The sequence below is a fragment of the Nicotiana tabacum genome, chromosome 6 (assembly GCF_000715075.1).
Source record: "Nicotiana tabacum cultivar K326 chromosome 6, ASM71507v2, whole genome shotgun sequence".
Lineage (NCBI taxonomy): Eukaryota > Viridiplantae > Streptophyta > Magnoliopsida > Solanales > Solanaceae > Nicotiana > Nicotiana tabacum.
In genome coordinates this window covers 205342286-205363435 of record NC_134085.1, presented here as the reverse complement: position 1 = coordinate 205363435, position 21150 = coordinate 205342286, and the positions used below count along the sequence as shown (strand labels likewise).

At 38.1% G+C, this 21150-nt stretch overlaps 1 protein-coding gene across 1 annotated transcript in view; it reads left to right on the top strand.

The window, feature by feature from the left end:
- LOC107760560 (uncharacterized) overlaps window positions 1-8712 on the top strand; it is a 36660-nt gene extending 27948 nt beyond the window's left edge. Inside the window, exons 41-42 of the mRNA XM_016578632.2 lie at window positions 81-161; window positions 8278-8712. Coding sequence (XP_016434118.2) covers window positions 81-161; window positions 8278-8460 — 264 coding nt within the window. The 3' untranslated portion in view covers window positions 8461-8712. The remainder of the gene's footprint in view (window positions 1-80; window positions 162-8277) is intronic.
- The last annotated feature ends 12438 nt before the right edge of the window (window positions 8713-21150 follow it).

Sequence of the window (21150 nt, the reverse complement as noted above, 5' to 3'; positions counted from 1 at the left end):
CATCTCTTGAAAGATTGTTTTGAATCAGTATCTATCTGCCAAGTAAAACTCATTTATTTCTCCCCTGTTTTTGGGTCCAGGACCTCTATGGCTTGTGTTCAAAGAAAGGAGTTCATCTTGTTCTTCACGGAGCTTCTGGGCTGTCAAAGGAAATAATAGAGGTATACGAGATTCTAATAATTTTGTACTGATTTCTTTTAATGAAATAGATAAAGGGCAAGAGGGAAGTCGAAACCAAAATTCCAACCATAGGGGTCGTGATGGCGCCTAACACCGCGTGAGAGCAAGCCAACACATAATGATAAATAAGGGAAAGAGACTAACGGTTAACAGCATAATGATAATATAGAATAAAAGTAAATCAGAAACATACATAATAAGTCTAAAACCAACGCTGACTAATCAACCATCCCAAGATTTGGTGTCACAAGTACATGAGCTACTAAGAGTGCTACAAACGTAGTTTGAAATGAAATGTAATAGTCTGATACAAGGGAAAATAGTAATAACGAGAGCGAAGGTGACTCCGAAGTCTGCGGGCGGTTAAGTAGCACTACCTCAAGTCTCCTCTGCTCCCCTCTGAACAATAGTAGGATCCTCACCATAATCTGCACAAGAAGTGCAGAAGTGTAGCATGAGTATAACCGATTCATATTCTCAGAAAGTATCGAGTCTAACCTCGACGAAATAGTGACGAGGCGATGACATGATACTTACCATAAAAACCTATACAGTTAATAAGCAACAAAATAGAGATAACAGTAATAATAGCAGGAATTAAAGGCAGGAAACTGTGGAAACAGCAAAAGAATCTAATATCAGAATGATAACCACGTTCTTGAATAGCACAACCAAAAACCCTTTTCAGCAGTTCAAATCAAAATCAACGGGAAAGAAACACTATCCATAACCAACACAGCCGAAACCAATAAAGAAGTTCTATATCACAAACAAAACCCACATCTCATAACACATACATTGTGGCGCACAAACCCGATCCAACACATACATAAACATCATTGCGGCGACAACTCGATCCCATGGTCATACTATTGTTGCGGTGAGCAATCCGATCCTTATCATAACATTGTTGCAGCGGCAACCCGATCCAACATATCAGTGCGCACAGGATCATCCAACAACACATCCAAAGATAGAGAAATTCATAATAGAAGCGAATTTACTAAGGAAATGATGGACACGAACAAGAAGTAATGACAAATTCCAAATTTTAGAGCTAATATTACTCATGCAACGCGATAGGGATCCAAACAAGATTATTAACACGCAAACGATCAAATTATCGCGCAATCCTAACATAGAATAATAAGACATGAAACAAGTATGGTTGAAACGAGTATAGTCATGTCCTAGTAAAGGCAGTTATTAAGTACAAGCATGAACAAGTAAAAGCATCTAGCGAGTAAAACATGTGACAAGTAAGGCATGTAACAAATAAAGGCATGGAAAAAGTAAAATATGCAATTAGATAAAGGCACGGAACATGTAAAAGCATGTAATAAGTAAAACATAAAATAAACTAGTTCTACCTGCATGCTTTGACCCATGACAACGTACGTATACTCGTTACCTTGCATATACGTCGTCCGAGCACATAATTCATGTAGCAAATAGACCCAATAACATCCTAATTCCCTCAATCAAGGTTAACCACGATACTTACCTCTTCCGACAACAATCCAACACAGCTTTGCTTTTAGCACAAGCCTCTGAACAACTTGAATCTAGTTAAATAATGTTCAAATAAATTAAAACAAGCTTTAGAAACTATCCTAGCATCAAAAAGGTTCGATCTTTAACATATTTGGAATAGTCAACAAAATGTCAAACCGGGCTTGCATGGTCGAAATCTGAAATTAAAACCAAATCCTGATTACACATTCTCTCCCGAGTTCAAATATGTGATTTCACTCTAATAGGTAAAAATGATTTAGACAATAAGACTGCTATAGTAAAGTTTGACTTACAATTTTTATCATGCTAGACAATGGATACTTAGGATCCGTTTGGCCATAGATTTTGCCAAAATAAATTTGGGTTTTATTTGGCAAACACATGTTTGGCCATAGATTTTGCCTACATTTTGGCAAAATCCCAAAACCAGCTCAATAGCTGGTTTTGGGCCAAAATATCACTATTACATTTTTTAAAAATTGCCCCAAACTTTTGTATTTTATAAAATAGCCCACCATTTATTATTTTGTGATAATGTTGCTTCGTCTTCTCGGTTATTTTGTGTATCCCTAGTTCATTATAAAAATGATAATTTTGTATCAAATTTATTTATGTTTAGGACTATGGTTTGCAATAATATAATGAATGTTATTGATAATGATATTGTTGGGTATTTGTGATAGTTTTTAGAACTTGTGGGTATAAGTCATGTTTCATATTTTTCCAAAATAAATTTAGGAAATATGTTTTGAAAACAGATGTCCAAACATATTTTCATCTTCAAACCAAACTTCACCCGAATCAGATTTTTCAAAATAAATTTGGGAATCTATGGCCAAGCGCTAGCTTAGATTTAGGGATGAAAATCCATGGAAAGTAATAGAAATTAATCAAAAACAAGTTAAAGTTACCAACCTATGAAGTTGAGATAAAAATCTCTTTAAAAGTTGGTTCTACACGAAGTCTATATCTCAAAAATGGAAGAAAATGAGCTAAAACACGAAACCCTTCCCATTTACCCAGCTGCACCTGCATGGTCGAAATTTGAAATTAAGACCAAATCCCGATCTCCCATTCTCTTCTGAATTCTTATAAATGTCAAACTACCCCATACTCTCCGCCTTCCTGCTCAAGTTGTCAACCACCACATTAGCCTTCACCGGGTGATACAATATAGTGATATTGTAGTCTTTCAACAACTCCAACCATCTCCACTGCCTCAAATTCAAATCCTTTTGCTTGAACAAATGTTGGAGACTCCGAGAGGTGAGCAATATAAATACATGTACATCAGATGCTAACTAAGGAAAGAAATAAAAGAGATTCCTACAAATCTGCTATTTATGTACACTACTAAGAAAGTGTCTAGATTTATTCTATAACACTCCCCCTCAAGCTGGAGCATATATGTCGATCATGGCCAGCTTGTTACAAAGGTAACCAATTCGAGTACCATTCAATGCTTTAGTGAACAAATCAGCTAGTTGCTCTCCTGTCTTCACGTAGCCAGTGGAAATCAAGTTCTCTTGAATTTTCTCATGAATAAAATGACAGTCAACTTCAATATGCTTGGTTCTTTCATGATACACTGGATTTGAGGCAATATGGAGCGCAACTTGATTGTCACACCAGAGCTTTGATGGAGTAGGATGCTTCAACCCTATTTCAGTTAAAAGATGGTGTATCCACATTATCTCACATGTTGGTTGTGCCATAGCTCTATACTCTGATTCTGCTCTGGACCGAGATACAATATTCTGTTGCTTACTTCTCCATGATATCAAGTTTCCACCAACAAATACACAGTAACCAATAGTAGATCTTCTGTCAATCTTGGATCCAACCCAATCTGCATCTGCAAAACAATCAATGCGGGAATGCCTGTGGTTGCTATATAATATGCAAAGTCCAGGAGCTCCTTTTAAGTAACATAGGATCTGCTCCAAAGCCTACCAATGTTTGATTGTGGGTGAGGACATGAATTGGCTAACCATACTTACTGCAAAAGCAATATCTGGACGAGTCACAGTGAGATAGTTTAATCTCCCAACTAACCTCCTGTATCTATCTGGATCATTAAATGGCTCGCCATCATCTTTCATAAGATGCAAATTAGGAACCACTGGAGTACTGCAAGGCTTGGCAGCCAACGTAAGTCAAGAATATACTTTCGCTGAGATAGAAAAATCCCCTTCTTGCTTCTAGTTACTTCTACTCCCAAGAAATATTTCAGTTGTCCCAAGTCTTTTGTATGAAACTTAGTATGCAAGAAAGACTTGAGAGAAGAGATTCCTGCATAGTCACTTCCTGTAATCACAATGTCATCAACATATACAACCAGGAAAATAGATCCAGCTGTTGATTGCCTGTAGAAGACTGAAAGATCACATTTACTCTTTCTTAGCCCAAATTCTTGAACTACCTCACTAAATTTACCAAATCAAGCCCGGGGACTCTGCTTCAAGCCATATAAGGACTTCTTTAAATGAACCTTTCCATACTCCCCCTGAGCAACAAAACCAGGTGGTTGCTCTATATACACCTCTTCATGAAGATCACCACGAAGAAATGCATTCTTAATATCCAATTAATGCAAAGGCCAATTCTCAGAAGCTGCTAGAGAAATGAACAAGCGAACAGAAGTAAGTTTGGCAATCAGAGAGAATGTGTCTGAATAATCCACTCCATAAGTCTGAGCATACCCTTTGGCCACAAGTCTGGCCTTACGTCTTGCCACAGAACCATCTGGATTAACTTTGACCGTGAAGACCCATTTGCATTCCACTGTTTTCCTTCCACTAGGTAAATTCACTAAATCCCAAGTATGGTTTTCCTCTAAAGCATTTATTTCCTCAAGCATTGCTTCAGACCATCTAGGATGATTCAAGGCCTCTTTCACCGTTTTGGGTATAGAAATGGAGTCTAGAGACGCAATCAAAGATCTAGACGCGGGGGATAAGTGGTCGTAGGAAACAAAATTAGCAATAGAATATGTGGATTTGCAAGTACGTGTACCTTTGCGTAAAGCAATGGGAAGGTCAAGGTCTTCTGGAGGATCAGGCGGAAGAGGAACAGATGACGAAGGAACTGGTGCAGGAGACGTATCATTTGTCTCTCACCTGCGCGAGTACACTTGAACAATTGGTGGTCTTGCTAACACAGTTGGAGCAGGTGTTGAAGGCACAATAGTCGATTGGTGCTCGATAGAAGAGCTAGGAGAGGAAGGAACATCATCTAATTGTTTTGTCAAAGTACGGGTAACCTCATATACTAGCCACTCATCTTCCTCCCCCTGACTTGTAGAGACGGGAGGTGCATAGAAGAATGGTATAGTCTCTGAAAACACCGCATCAATTGACACCAGATATTTGCCAAGTTCAGTAGAATGACACCGATACCCTTTCTGAAGGCGAGAATAACCAAGAAAAACACACTTCAATGCCTTGGGATCCAACTTGGTAACAGATGGTCGAACATCTCGAACATAACATGTGCTTCCAAACACCTTAGGTTCCGCAGGAAATAATGACTTATTTGGAAAAAAAATACTGTAAGGCATATTACCTCCAAGCGCAGTAGATGGCATGCGATTAATCAAAAAGCAAGTCGTGGAGACCACATCAGCCCAGAACTGTTTAGGGACTTTCATTTGGAACAGAAGTGCCCGAGCTGTCTCAAGTAGATGCCTATTTTTCCTTTCAGCAACTCCATTTTGAGAGGGTGTATCAACACATGAAGACTGATGTAGTACACCATGTTGTCTCATGTAGGACTGAAATAACTCTGACATGTATTCTTTAGCATTATCATTCCTTAGAATACGCACCGAAGCATTGAATTGAGTTTTGACTTCAGCACAAAAGGCAGAAAAGTGAGTAAACACTTCAGAGCGACTCTTCATAAAGAAAATCCAAGTCATTCGGGAAAAATCATCTACAAAAGTGACAAAATACTTATGTCCAGTTTTAGAAACAACAGGACATGGTCCCAAACATCAGAATGAACTAACTCAAAAGCTGACTCAGCTCGCTTGTTAACCCTTGGACCTAACGAGATGCGATGATGTTTTGCAAATCGACATGACTCACAATCCAATGAAGAAATATTCTGAAATTGAGGACAGAGCTTCTTCAACAAAGGTAAAGAGGGATGCCCCAATCGACAATGTGCTTCAAAAGGAGACACGATACTAGAGCATGCAATAGACTGTGGCTCCCATTTAACAAAGATGTAGAGATCCCAGATAAATACCCTTTACCAATAATTTGCTTTGTCGTAAGATCAAGAAACAAACAATGATTGGGAAAGAACGCTACACAGCAATTAAGGTCTGGTGATTTTACTAACAGAAATCAAATTAAAGGCCAAGTTTGGTAGATTTAATACAGATGACAGGGCAATAGAGGAAGTCGGTTTAACAGTCCCAGATCCAACACTGCTATATGTTCCATCAGCTACAGTAACTGAAGAGGGTGCTTTGTGTGATCGAAAGCTAGAAAAAATATTTGGATTACCTGTCATGTGATTTATGACACCTGAGTCAATCACCCATTTAGTTGAAGAGGTGATAAGACATGTCTTATCTGGTCCGGCAAAAGCAGTAACTGAAGAAGATTCCTTAATTGATTTATGATATTGAAGGAACTCAAGAAACTCATCCGAAACTAGGATTGTTGGACTAGAAGTTGTATCACTATTTCCTCCTTGCTTACTGTTTATAGTCATCCTATTTCCAACTAATAAAACTCACTGTATCAAAATAATTGATGGAGAATCCAACTGAAAGACCCAAACAGAATATATTCGAAAGCAGAAATCAGACAATACTTGAAAAAGGCAGTAGCCAGCCCAATCAAAAACCCGAGAATAGCCAAACTCAAGGTTGCACTCAAAAAGACAATTTTTGAAATCTAACCAAGCTAACCTCCAAGAGACAATATCAAATCACAAATTCGTGAGCAACAATCCAATTCACTGTTGCACCTGTAGAAAACCTCTGCCAATTCCCATAATCAAAATAACAATCAACAACTAATAAAAAAATTTCTAACCTGACTAAAAAGAATGTTCGCAGATTCAGGTTTCAAGGCTCTTTTTCTCCAAAATGTGGTCCACTACCACATGACCACCACAATTCAACCAAAACTTCGAGGCAAAGTCGTAACGGGAAGCTAGACCAAGATTGGTCCATGAACGCGCCTCCACATGCAGCTTAAACAGAAGTATCTCCGGCAGTTTCGTCGGCGCATGAGACGCACGTGCTTCTCCTCCGACCACCAGATTTTGGGGTTTTGTAGATTGGGGGAGTTTCTGATATAAGTCCGACAAAGCAGGATACCCTACTCTGATACCATGTCCACGAAATAGAAAGAATAACTTGTGTTCTCATTCCAAGAGGTGAGCAATATAAATACATGTACATCAGATGCTAAGGAAAGAAATAAAGAGATTCCTATAAATCTGCTATTTATGTACACTACTAAGAAAGAGTCTACATTCATTCTATAATAAGTGTCTAGATTCATTCTATAACAAGACCTCACATGACACGCTATACAAGTAGTGCCTCAAAACGTTGAGTGCGTGCACAATAGCTGTCAACTCCAAAGCATGAATATGATAATTCTTTTCATGGATCTTCAACTGGTGAGATGCATAGGCAATCACCCTACCACCCTACATAAAAAATGCACCAAGCTCAATGCGCGAAGTATCACAATACACGGTATAAGGCTCCGAACTTGTGGGTAGCACCAACCTGGAGCCGTAGTTTAAGCAAACTTTAGCTTCTGATAGCTCTCTTCACATTCATCAGACCATCTTAAAGGAGAACCCTTCTGAGTCAACTTGGTCAATGGGTCTGCAATAGTTGAAAGCCCCTCAACAAAGCGAAAATAGTAGTCCGCTAAACCTAAGAAACTCTGAATCTCTATAGCTGAAGTAGGTCTAGGCCAGTTCTGAACTGCCTTAATCTTCTTAGGATCAACCTTGATATCCTTACTAAACACAACATGACCCATAAATGGCACTGAGTCCAGCCAGAACGCATACTTCGAAAACTTAGCATAAGGATGGAACTAGAATCCCTCACATGGTGAGACAACTTGATTTGAAAGGGGTGATCATGGCAAATGTCTTGGTGTTGAATGTCTTATCATTAATGTCCGAGGCGGATCCACGATTTGAACTTTATGTGTTCAGGATGCCACTAAACATTTAAGTTATTGGATTCGAAATTTAATTTTTGTAAAAGTTTAGTAGATTTCTCAACACATATATGGGGTCTGAGCCAATGCTATTGGGTTCGGCTAAATCGATAACTTATATGTGTATCCACCCCTAATTAGTGTCTTAACAAGTTAAGTATAAGGTGTTAATCTGGGGTCGGGGATGGCCTTTACATTATTTGAGACTCAAGCAATGCAGGAATACAACTAAACCTCATGCGCTCTTTCATTTCAAGACGTAATTCAGTTATCACTTCTTTTGAAGATCTCATTTTGGTAGATAAGTTACTAGTGAAAATGTTATATTTATTGTAATCTATATTAACTTTCATTTTGCTCTCACTGTAATGAACAGGAATGTATAAAGCTAGGTGTCAGAAAGTTCAACGTTAATACTGAAGTGCGCAAGGCGTATATGGATGCATTGAGTAGCCCGAAGAAGGATCTCGTCCATGTCATGGCTTCTGCAAAAGAAGCCATGAAAGCAGTGATTGCTGAAAAGATGCGTCTGTTTGGCTCAGCTGGGAAATATTGTTAACATTCTTTGCCCCTCCCCGAACTAAGAATAAGTTGTAAAACTCCTTATCAAGGGGGCTAATGGCCAAAAATGCTCGGTGCTTAAGTTGAGGACAACTAAGATTATTATCTGTCATCGTTCTTACAAATTGAATATCCTGTTAATGTGACCACCTTAGCCCGTACATATAATAAAGGTGCAGGTTGTAACACCACCTGCCTACTCAAACTAGTGGCAGTTTGTGGAAAGGTCGATAATCATTCTTTCGTTTTCCATTCTCTTGTTATCCATTATGGTTTAAGTTTCCTTGCATCTTTGGTGTTTATGATTTAATGTAAATGACGCTAATAATCTTGTAATAAGAAAGAAGAAAATTGTCACATGTTCACCGTCGTTTCTGATTTATAGCCTGTTTGGCCAAGCTGCAAAAATTAGAGAAGTGTTTTTTGTTAAAAGTAATTTTGGCAAGAAGTAGTTAGATTTCTGGCCTGTCCAGCCCTAAAAGCCACAAGAAGGGCGATAGACAGGGTTAACCCTAGAGATGTGATGTATTCTGAAATTAGCCATCATTCTCCCCCGGGGCTGATTAATTAGGTTAAGGAAAATATGAGGCGACCCTATTAAAGAGAGCAATAAGGATACATCGACTCTCTTGGATTTCACGTCATAACATATATATACCCGGATTGAGCATATCCAAGAAAGACACAGAATGAATCTTATGCTTGTCAGGTCCACTCCTCTGTCTTCTCTTGCCTATCGTCCACTTCGGTGACTCCAACCCCGGAAAGATGATCTCTTCCACTAACCTCTTTCCATGAACTTCCGGAGTCCCTATCTAATAGTCACCCCCCTCCCTTACTGACTAAGGCTAAGGTGGTGTCAACCAAAGGGGCAAGAAGTTCTCACATGAATAGACGTTTGAATATTCGGAGCACGATACTTCACGAAGTTTGATTTGCGGTCGGGGTATTATCAAGTGAGTATTGCCGAGGGTAAACATATTTCTTTTCTCTTGTGTTGGCTTTGCAAGTTCCTGCTGTGCATCCCTGCCTTAACGTAACGGGAAGGATCGCAAGATGGTTACCGCTTATGTCTGAATTCGACATCACGTATGTAACCAAAAAGGAAGGGCGATAGCAGAACACCTTGCACCCTATCAAGGAGGAACATGAGTTTAAGGATTGTTTCCCAGACGAGGAAATAGATGTCACAGAAGAGGAGGGCATGGAAATTTGACTTTGATGGCACGACTAATCAAAATGGGTACGGAGTAGGGGCATTGCTGATTGCACCTGATGAATCGCACACCCCCATTGCCATTAAGCGGAACTTTTAAGGAACTAAGAATACCACAGAAGATGAAGCATGTATCCATGGATTAAAGACTGCCTTGACCCTGGGAATATAAGAAATCGAAGGAGCATTAGCCGATCTGGTACATCAATACATGTTCCTATGCCCATTCCAATCTTGTCTAACTTTGCTAACTCCCCCTTCTCAACCCGTATCTTGTTCGTTCTGGAAACACGTCTTCCTATTCCATCTTTTCTCGAATCTCCTTTAACGGAAGAAATAGAAGCTCGAGAAGGAATACCAAAACCTATTTCACTCGCTGAGTCTTTTTGCATCCATGGCTGAATGGTTAAAGCGCCCAACTCATAATTGCCTGCAAGTATAATGATTAGACGAAGAAGAGGCCGTCAGACCAGAAAGAAAGCTACCCTTTTCAGCTAGATTGGGATTTAGGTAATGGGTCGTCAGACAGAGACTGAGCGCAGACGCACCCGAGGAGTTTGATTTCTACGCTTCTTCTTCCTTTCTGAAGGGCACTTTCTTTCTCTTGAAAGATTTGATGCGCCACACAACTTACCCAATAGCTTTTCGATTGTTGGCGTCGACTTCCCCTTTCAAAGTAAGATAGTTTCGAACAACATATATGATATTGTAACTTTACTCTTTTCATCCAACTCGAAATATCGTAAGAGAAGCACTTTTACGCCCAAAAAGTCCCATGTCTTTCCGGACCAACCACCGGCGATTTCCGACAAGTCTTTTCCCGGAGGAGCGGAAAAAGCGTTTCCAATACCGATAGCAGTTCCCGCTGAAGCAATTGTAGCAGCTCCTGCACCCATTGATTTTGCACCTTCTAACATCTCGAGTTTAGAATTCTCCTCACGTTTTTTCCATCACGATTTTCTCTTCGAGAACACTCGCCTCGTCGATTCTTCCCTCGTTCTTTTTATCTTGGACATTGAGATGTTCATGCAAAGCATAGGCGTCACAAGCGGTACACTGAACACCAACCCAATCGTGAGAAAGAAATTTTTGCAACTACAAAAACTACAACAACCTCCGTGAACAGACGCTTTGTCAGTTCATTTTTTATATAACTTCAATTCAATAATTAAGAAAAAAGGTTAAAAAGGCTGAAGAAGTACTTACAATGGTTTTTGTGGGTCTTGATCTGGAAAATCAGATGATGATGGCTCCTTCGAGGGCCTCTGGCTCAGGATCGGGTGAGAGCGCTGGAGGAAGGGGCTTCAGGTGGACTGATTTATTTGGAAGCAGTTCCCCTGGTAATTCCGAAGCCAGTCTCAACCAACCAGCCCCAGACTCTCCCAACCCTGGTGAACCCGCAGCGCCTATTGCTGAGGTTTATCATCCGTTACAGGAGGACGGACAGAGGCGTCGGGAGCTCAGTGATCGTCTTAGCATAAATACTGTTAAGCGTCCCTTGCCCGAAGATATTTCTGAGGAAATAATTGAGACCCAATTACAAACTGAGCTTAAGATAGAGGAAGCCCTTCGTTCGGACAGGGTTCAAGAAGGTTCCATTTTAGAGAAAAGGCACTAGATTAGGGGGTGCTCTTCTATCCTTTTGGTAGGGCATTCTCATTGGATACGTACTTGGACCACCTTAAGCAAATAGAAAACCAGGGGACCCACCGGAGCCTGCTTTATAAAAGGCTTTTGGATGAAATCTCTCAGGAGAAACTAGAACTGGCCTTTGATGGAATAAAAAAAAGGAGAGACTGGTAGAGCTCATATTTGTCAGCGGCATTCTCCCTTCTATCTATCTTGAATTGAATTATGGAACTTTTTCCCCGAGCTGCGGAACTATCAAGTCTATTAGAAAGTCGAATTAGAAACTTTTACACCAATTTTCAAGTGGATGAGATCGGTCGAGTGGTTTGTGTTTGGATAATTAGTTTGAAAAGCACTTATGAACCGCAATTAGTGTTTGGCCAAGCTTTAAAAAACTGTTTCTAAGTGTATTTTTCTTAAAAGTGTTTTTCAAAAAAGTGTCTTTGGAGAGAAGTTACTTTTTTCTGCTTCTCCAAAACTGCTTTTGTTTCTCCTCAAAAGTACTTTTTTTCTTTCCAAAAGCTTGGCCAAACACCTCAATTTTTGGCCAAAAGTGTTTTTGGCAAAAAAAAAAAGCACTTTTGGCTAAAAAGAAGCTTGGCCAAACAGGCTATAAGTCTATTTTCCTATTGGACACAAAAGTCCTTAGGAAGCTTCTCTAAGAAGCTCTATTAATATTCCAGCTTTTATTTATTTATTTATTGGTGGCATTTTTGCATTTTCCTGTCCAAAAGTTTGTCCCATTTTGCAATTCACATCCTATTTTTGTTATTTCTATAAAATTTTAACTTCTAACTCACAGTGGCGGAGCCATATGCACCCATGGGGTGTCAACCGACACCCATTCGTCAGAAAATTATATTGTGTAGCTTGGTAATTTAAAATATATACTATATATTGACACCCATTGACTTCTTGATGAGTTTATTTTTTTATATTTTGACTCCCCCTAATAAAAATTCTGGTTTCGCCACTGCTAACTCAAGGTTCTCTCACGTGGTTGTACGACGGTAACTTGGAACACAACAACGAAACGACTGTATTTTTCGAACCCTTACCTTTTGCAATCTTTCTTAAAATAAAAAGTTATGATATATCCACTTGATAATGTTCTGTCGCAGATAATAGTTCTTTAAAAAGGTTTACTTAAAAGTTTAATGTAGTTGACTCTGCAAAAGGTGACAAATAGGGGTGTTCATAAAAACCCGAAAAATCGAGTCAAATCGAAAACCAAATCAAACCGACCAAAAAACCAATACTTTTTGGTTTAGTTTGGTTTTGATTTTGAATTTTAAAAACCGATCAAATTTGGTTTGGTTTTGGTTTTAATCAGAAAAAAATCGGAAAAAAACAAACAAACTGAACCGACTGTATGAATAGCTATTTCAAATTTTTTATTACACCTATATATATGTATATTTTTATACAAAGTTTCAAAAATTTTATGGTAAATATTAATTGTTTGCACTGTTAGTATAGTTCTTTACCTTTACATTCTAGTTTGATTTGTTGTATTCTTTTGTTAAGTGTAAGAATCCATTTCATGTTAAAAATAATATATTTTTAACTGAGTCCTTAAATTATTTATCACTATTTGATTAAATTATCATCAATATATCTTGATAAATAATAGATTTCCTAAAGGGCAATTGTTTGATAGTGTTACATTGAAAATGTGGTCGCTTGAATTTATGTTTGGTAATGTATGTCTTATATTTAAGAAAAAACCGACAAATATTCGAAAAAACCAAAAAAACGAAAAACCAACAAAACCCGACATAAACCGAATCGAGAAAAAATCGACTTAGTTGGTTTGGCTTGGTTCTAATATTTGAAAAACCGACATACTTGATTTGATTTCTTTAGGGAAAAATCAATCTAAACCGAACCATGAACACCCCTAGTAACAAAAACGGGATAATTGTCCGTCGTCCAAATATTTTATTGCCTCAGAGGTAGAGAGGAAGTGTTTTTTTTGGGGGGGTGGGGGTGGGGGTGGGGTGGGAGAGTTTACACTTTGGGCCTGTCGTCCTAATCCTAAAATAATAGTCAAATATAATTAAAAAGGATTAAAATAAAATACACAATGTGTACTATATGTTATGAAATAAAAGCAATTTAGTAAAACATGAACAAGAAGTAAAGACAATTTAGTAAAACATGAACAAGAAATAGAGATAGAGAGAAAAGAAGAGATTTTCTTCTTCAATTGTGTGTATTTTCCTGTCTATTACATGACCTTTATATAGGCATAAAAAGTGAAGAAAATATGTTATGGAATATATCATTGAACATACAAAATATGTCATTGAATATGCCATTAAGCATTTGAGATGAAGATCATGGAAGAAAAGTAGACATCCACCATAATGTGATATTTATCATAACACTCCCCCTTGGATGTCCATAGATAATGTACCTCGTTAAAACCTTACTAGGAAAAAACCTTATGGGAAAAAATCCTAGTGAAGGAAAAAGAGTACACATGTTTAGAAATACGCCTTTTGGTTGCCTCGTTAAAAACCTTGCAAGGAAAAACCCAGTGGGACAAAACCTAGTAAGGGAAAAAGAGTACAACTCGTATTAACTCCCCCTGATGAGAGTATCAATTCACATCCTTGATCATTCACATCCCAATCTTGTACACTAGTTTCTTTAAGGTTGACGTCGGTAGAGATTTGGTGAACATATCAGCCATATTATCACTTGAACGAATCTGTTGCACATTGATATCACCATTCTTTTGAAGATCATGTATGAAAAATAACTTTGGTGAAATGTGTTGTGTCCTAGCTGTAAGCACGTGATTTTTGACCCTCCCCGAGGATTTTCACATTTTTTAGCATAAATATGTAATTGGGTCTAATATAGCCATTTTAACTATTTTTACTTTATTTCGTTGCAAAAAGAAAAAAATCACAAAAATACATATATAAATTTTAGTTTATGTATCTCTCTTAAACTTGAAAAAAACACAAAAATTGTACTTTATTTTGGTACTTTATATAAATTCGAAAATTACAAAAATATATAGTTCTATTAATGTTTGCAGTCATTATAATTTTTGAAAAATACAAAAAATATTACGTCATATTTTATCTTTATATATAAAAAACGAAAATTACAAAAATAGTTTTATTAATATTTTGTAGCTATTTTAAATCTTGAAAAAATATTTTAAAAAAAGATATAGTGTTGTTTAAATATTAGTCTTATTTTTGGTAGTTGTTTTGCTTACATAGGGCTAGTTAAGCAACGTTTCCTATTTCTCGGGTCGGGGCAAAAGAATAATATTCGGGTTCAAACTACCCGGTTTTAGGCCTAATTTCGGACCTAACCCATAATAAACCGAGTCCAGGACACATGGGGAACCCCACCACGCGTGGGGGACACAAATCTCGAACCCCACCACGCGTGGGCTCATTTCCCTGGGCAAGGGATACTAAATACACAGACAAACACTGTCAAGGGGGGGGGGGATTTTGGAAAATTTGGAGCAGGATTTTTGGCTTTCCACTGTTCATCTTCTTCTTCCTCAAAGAAGAAGAAGAAAACCCTACTGCCCAAACCACCATCAACAACCCACTCCCTCACGTAAAACCATCCTCGCACCCCGTCGTCACCCCCACCAAACACCACCACCCTCGTTCCACCTCCAAACCAGTCGCTCCCGCTGACCCCCTCTCCGTCACGACCCCTCCAGTAAACCACCAAACGACCCTTTCGCCACCAGCTTCCTCAGCATCGTCAAACCACCCAAACTGCCCACGACCATTCCTCCTCCTCCTAGCTCCATCGTCGACAGCCCGTCGCAACCAACTCCCACCTCCATCACCACCTGCTGAACCAAGCAGCCCCACGACCATTTTTCTCCTTCGCCGTAGCCAAGAACCAGTCCGGGAATCCTCCGTAACCTCTCGACCCCATTCCCTCGCATCCAAACACCATAACCAAACAGAAACCATTAGCAAACCCTCCCTAACGCCTGAACCACCACCAAACAGCCCCGTTGGCAGCTCTTCCCCCTCGTTGTCGCTGCCCAGTTCGTCAGCCTCACGCATAGCCCGAACAAGAACTAACAGTTCCGCCATTTTCAGTCCAACGAGCAGCTATTGCTGCGTGCCAAGCAGTCGTAGCTGCGTTTCCGAGCAGCGGTGGGTTGCTGCGATCTTGCTGGGCCGAGTTTTCTGTTTTCTGTCGAGGTCGACTTTGGTTCGTCGAGGTCCGGTACGTCGAGGTGCTGTCCGAGGTTCCATCGTTGTTCTTCGTTCAGAGAGGTCCGGCTTGAGTTCCGTTGGGATCGTGTTTGTCGTTCTGAGGTTGTTGAGGTTCAAAGGTTAGTAAACCTCAAGTATTAGATAAAGAAATGTTACGTTAAATGTTCGAAGATGCAATATAGAAATTGGTATGATAATTTTCTGCTCGTGTTTGCATCGTATGCATTTTGTTCATTTTGCGTTGTGTTATTCTTGTTTATTCGATGTCATTTAATTAAGTTGGGCTAGTTGTTCTATGACACAAGTTTGGTGTTAATTTGTTCGTGGTCTTTTGCTTAGTTCGTTCGGGCAAAATTAGCATTAGTACTTGTTGTTACCACTTTCGAAACACCCATTCACTAGACTTATTTTATTAAATTTTGATAAGTTATGAGATTTTACTTGTAAAGAAGCCGTAAGGTTTAGTATTGTTAAAGGCGTAAAAATGCCATCCTTTTTAAAAAAATATAAAAAATAAAAATAAATAATGATAAAAAAAAAGAAGCGAGACAAGCTTCGCCAAAATAAAAATATACAGATTGCGGAGCCCTCACAAAAATATATGTATTAAATACTTAGATTCCGGGACGGGCCGTTTAGCAAATTTCACGGCCCTACCCAAAATAATAACGCGCTAGTTGCTTTAGGCGCGCCTTTAATAATTTAATTTTCTTAAACTCGGGTGCACATTTATGTGACCCAAATCCAAATCTCAACGGAGTCGAAATGTGTCTCTAATCACGGGTACATTGATTGCGACGTGGTTGGAGATGCATTTCCATGACGTTGCAAATTCCTTTTAAAAAATAAGAATGAGATGAGCCTCGCCGAATAAAAAACACAAATTGCGGGGCCCTCAGTAAATACTTGTTTAAAATTACTTAGAATTCAGGAGGGTCGTTTAGCGAATTTCACGGCTTCTGCAAAATAATAACGCGATAGTCTTTTAGGCGTGTGTTTAATAATTTACTTTCTTAAGCTCGGGTGTGCATTTCATGCGACCCAAATCCAAATCTCAAAACATCAAATAAAATGCGTTCCGGATTGTGGGTGCATTTCATGTGACACAGTCCAAAGACGTGTTTTAAGCGATGTTCACATTCTTGTAAAAACAATAATAATAAAGCGGTTAAAAGTTAAAATTTGCACATAAATTCATATTCATATAAAATCAGATAATCAAGCCAAATATAACAGTTGAGCGACCGTTCTAGAACCACGGAACTCGGGAATGCCTAACACCTTCTCCGGGTTAACAGAATTCCTTATCCAGATTTCTGGTACGCAGACTGTAATATGGAGTCATTATTTTCCTCGATTCGGGATTAAAATTGGTGACTTGGGACACCCTAAATCTCCCAAGTGGCGACTCTGAAATAAATAAACCAATCCCGTTCCGATTGTCCTTTAATTGGAAAAAACTCCCTCGTACCTTCTCGGGTATGTAAAAAGGAGGTGTGACAACTCTGGCGACTCTGCTGGGGAATGTTTCCCAGAACCACTGGTTCAGGGTTAAGAATTCGAGCTTAAAATAATTGTTATTATTTGGCTTTATTTATTATCTGATTTTTACATTTTGAGCCTAATGTGCTAAATGCTGCTTTTACTGCTTTGATATTACGTGAACTGTATATAAACTGTGCCGAAACCCCTATACTTTTTGAGTCTTCTAAATCATGAAGAAGGGCGTACTTCGTACGACTTCTTTTCTGTATAGTGTCAAATCCCAATTTAGAACGAGGTTCGGATAAGTTGCTAAGCCGGTGAAGCTTCTGTATTCCCGGTACGCTGTCCCCCTCGGCTCGAGCTGTCCGCTCGGGTAAGCCAGGTCTAGAACAAATACCCAGGTTATGAACTTAGTATAACGAAGCCACATGCCGGATCCCTAGTAGGAACGTTTATTTGCATCATGTGCATTTGACTTAGGGGACTCAACACAGGGGTTGGGTCCGTCTAGGACAAGCAACCTGAAAATAATAGACCATCTTTGGCATCCTATGTGCTACATGTTGTATTTATGCAAGGGTGAATGGGTCATTTGGCGGACCGATGATATTTGCGGACAAATGACACTCCTTATCATGCTGATCACGTTAAATAAGAAAGTTGCACTATTTTTGATAAGCATGCCATTATGTTAATTAAGGACATGGGGAACATTGTGGAATTCAAGAAGCCTTGGTATTCCACATGTCCCCCACGCTTCATTTTTTGGGAAAAAGCACATGGGGAACATTTGTGGAATCCAAGAAGTCTTGGAATTCCCTATGTCCCCCATGCTTCACATGTTGGGAAAAGCGCATGGGGAACAGTTGCGGAATCCAAGATGTCTTGGAAATCCTTATGTTTCCCATGCCACATTTTTGAAAAAAAAATAATAATAAACATAAAAAAAATATATATACATATAAAAAAAAAGAGCATGAAAATTCAAAAGATTTTGTATGTTGTCATCATTTTCCACCCATTAGAAAACCGTGAAAGAGTCCGAGTAGAGTCGTAGCTCTGCCGAAATTTTGAGAAAATAAAAAAAAAGTGTGTCTTATTAAGTTTGTTTTATTAGCAAGTCTTGTTTTGAAAAATGTCAAAAAGTCCAAAAAGTCCAATAAGTTTTATTATGTTATAAAAAAAAGGGGGAGTCGGGCGTTGAAAGTGGTTTTATTATTGCAAATATATATATATATAAAATCCAAAAGTTTTTCTTTATTTCCAAAAAATGTATATATATCTTTATCTGTTGCAAGAACATTGGTCTTGCCAAAAGTTTTTAGAATCCCAATTTTCAAAACAAATGATCCAAAAATATTTTCCATTATTGACTTCTTTAGAAAGTCTTTCTAATTGTTTTTCTAAAAAAAATAATAATAAAAAAATATATATATATAATAAAAAACCAAATCCGAAAATATTTTGATTCTAAAAAAAACCAAATCCGAAAATATTTTGATTCTTCTTTCAAAAATTGAAAAGAAAATTCAAAATTCAAAAAAATATATTTTAGAAGCATTTCTTTTATTAAAGGTAAAATTCCAAAAAAATATTTTCTTCTTCTTCTTTAGAATAAAAAAAAGCAAATGAAATTCAAAAATATATCTTAGAAGTATTTCTTTCAAAAAAAAGATCAATCAAAAATCCAAAAAGAATATACTTCATTTCTTCTTTTAAAGTAGTTCTTTCACAAATTCACAAAAAAAAAGTTAGTTCATCTGCTTATTCCTGATTGCCCGAACTACGCGGGTTTGATTCTCACCGGATGTGAGATACGTAGGCAACCCTCATCGGGTCCAACCCACCTTTTGCTAAAATAGCCAAAAATAAAAAATTTTAATCTTGTTATAAATAAGTCGGGTGATGTCCAACCTTTTGCTAAAATAGCCAAAAATCAAATAAATAAAAAAATATATGTCAAATTTTAATTTTGTCATAAAGAAGTCAGGTGACGCTGTTTTATCAAGACATAGTCGAATGTTCCCGAAAGGGACGCCGGAAGGCTGATTTGGCATAAACAGCCACCTTTGGGTCATTTTGAGATATGGACCCACACAGCCTTAAAAATCTTCGTCCCCGAGGCGCTGAAGGGCCGTGTTTGCAACACCAGTTTTTTATTGCAATTTGAAAAAAAAACAAAGAGTCAGCGGTCAGGTGAATACCGTTTGAATTTTTAGTCAAAAATAAGTCGAGCCAGCTTCGGCCGCGTCTTAAACCGTTCTTGCCGAAATAGCCTTAGAGTATCTTTCAATTGTCGAAAGGTTATTTTCGTAAAAGAATGGACAAGTTTGAAAAGTGTTATAAAATAACCCTCCCCGTCCTCAAAATTCATGTGAAATTTGGAAGGGGTCACATTTGCAAAAATAACCATTTGGTTGCATTTGTCGAACAGAGAAAGGGAGCTAGCCTTTTGTTTTTGAGTTTATAAATCGATGGTTTAGAATATATGGGTTGTTTGATTTTCGAGTTCGCATGTCATCTTTAAACCTTTGAAGCCCAGTTTGTTTTATTGTGAAAATTGAAAAAAAAAATGTGTCTCATTGTTGTTACCTTTCATTTGTCCGAACTACGCAAGGTCTGATTCATGCGGGGTCATGATACGTAGGCAATCTCCATAAGATTCGACCACAACAAAAGAAAAGCAGAAAAAAAAGAATTGAAAAAAGAGGATGAAAAAAAAAAGAAAGAAAAAGGGGGAAAAGAAAAAAAAAAACGAAAAAAAAAACGAAGAAAAATGAAAAAAGAGAAAAGGAAAAAATCGGAAAAAAGAAGAAAAAAAAGATGTTAATAATGGGGACCGACTGAGTCCATTCTAACCTGTTTGTTTTGCAGATGTTGTTAAGGTGGTTGGTTTGTGGTAAGCCGGACAATGACACCCAGAATCCTTTACTGACATCTCATGATACACACTCTGCGGGGATTGGGCCTGATAGCAGAAGCACTCAAATCCTATCGGGAACTTGTTGACGGAGGTTGACGATATTGAAGCTGGCAATGGTCTTCACAATACTAATGCAAAGCTCAGTGGCTAAGATGCCAGTTTTGATAAAGTGGGAGGACGCTCCGTTCCTTGGTTAACAAGAAAAAGGCATTCAGTGGCTTATTTTGTTGTCATTTCTGTTGTTCGGATTATTAAGATTATAATTCGGATATTGTTTTGTGTCAATGTCTTTCCGCTTATCTTTCCGTTTTGTCATAACGGTTTGTTTAAGTTTTGCCCAGGTTGTTTAGGATTTTATTTCGGTTTGTTTTTGTTTTTCAAACCATTTCACTGGTAATCTAATGCAAAATCCGGTCTCCTATTATTTCCAGTTTTCTTTTGTTTAGTCCTTTTATCATTTTTATTCAACGTCGATTCTAGTGACATGACATGCGCACACACTTTGGGCCTAATCTTAAAAGTTAATCATAAAACCCTTTAAAAGGTGATCAGACCATTTAAAGGAAATAAAGACGACTGAGATTATTCAGAGCTCGAGTCATATGGAACTGGGGCAAGTAAGATATGAAGAAAAACCGTTAAAAGCAAGATTCGCCAAATTGGCATGAGGGTCGTTCATGAAAATGAGAGTGTCGCCCAACGGTGCTTTAGAAAGGACAAATGAAAAGCACAGATGTTGAATATAATTGTCAAGTCCAGCACCATCAGAAGAGACTACAAATTTAAATTGTGTTGTTTGCACTTGACATGTTTTGAAGACTGGAATGACGAAGGCATTTTGTTCTGCTACCTAAACACTTTACCCTTCGTTACCCCTTTTGAGCCTTATGTATTTTCTTTCATACCCCTCGTTCGGAATCATTCGCAACGAATAGAAAATGCAAGCGTGGCAGGTCAAAAAAAAAAAGAGAGAAAGAAAGAAAAGAGAACAACCAGACAAAAAGAAAGGAGAAATGAGAAAAGAAAAATGATAACAAAAGAAAAAAGGAAAGTCAAATGAAAAAAAGAGGAACTGGGAACTACGTTTGACCTGATTCCTCAAAGAGGATACGTAGGCGCTTCACGGCTCGGTCATAGTTTTGAAAAATGAAAAAAAAATCAATTAAGATATCCCCAAGCAAGAAACTGGGGCAGAGGTTGCGGTTGTTGTAAATAAAT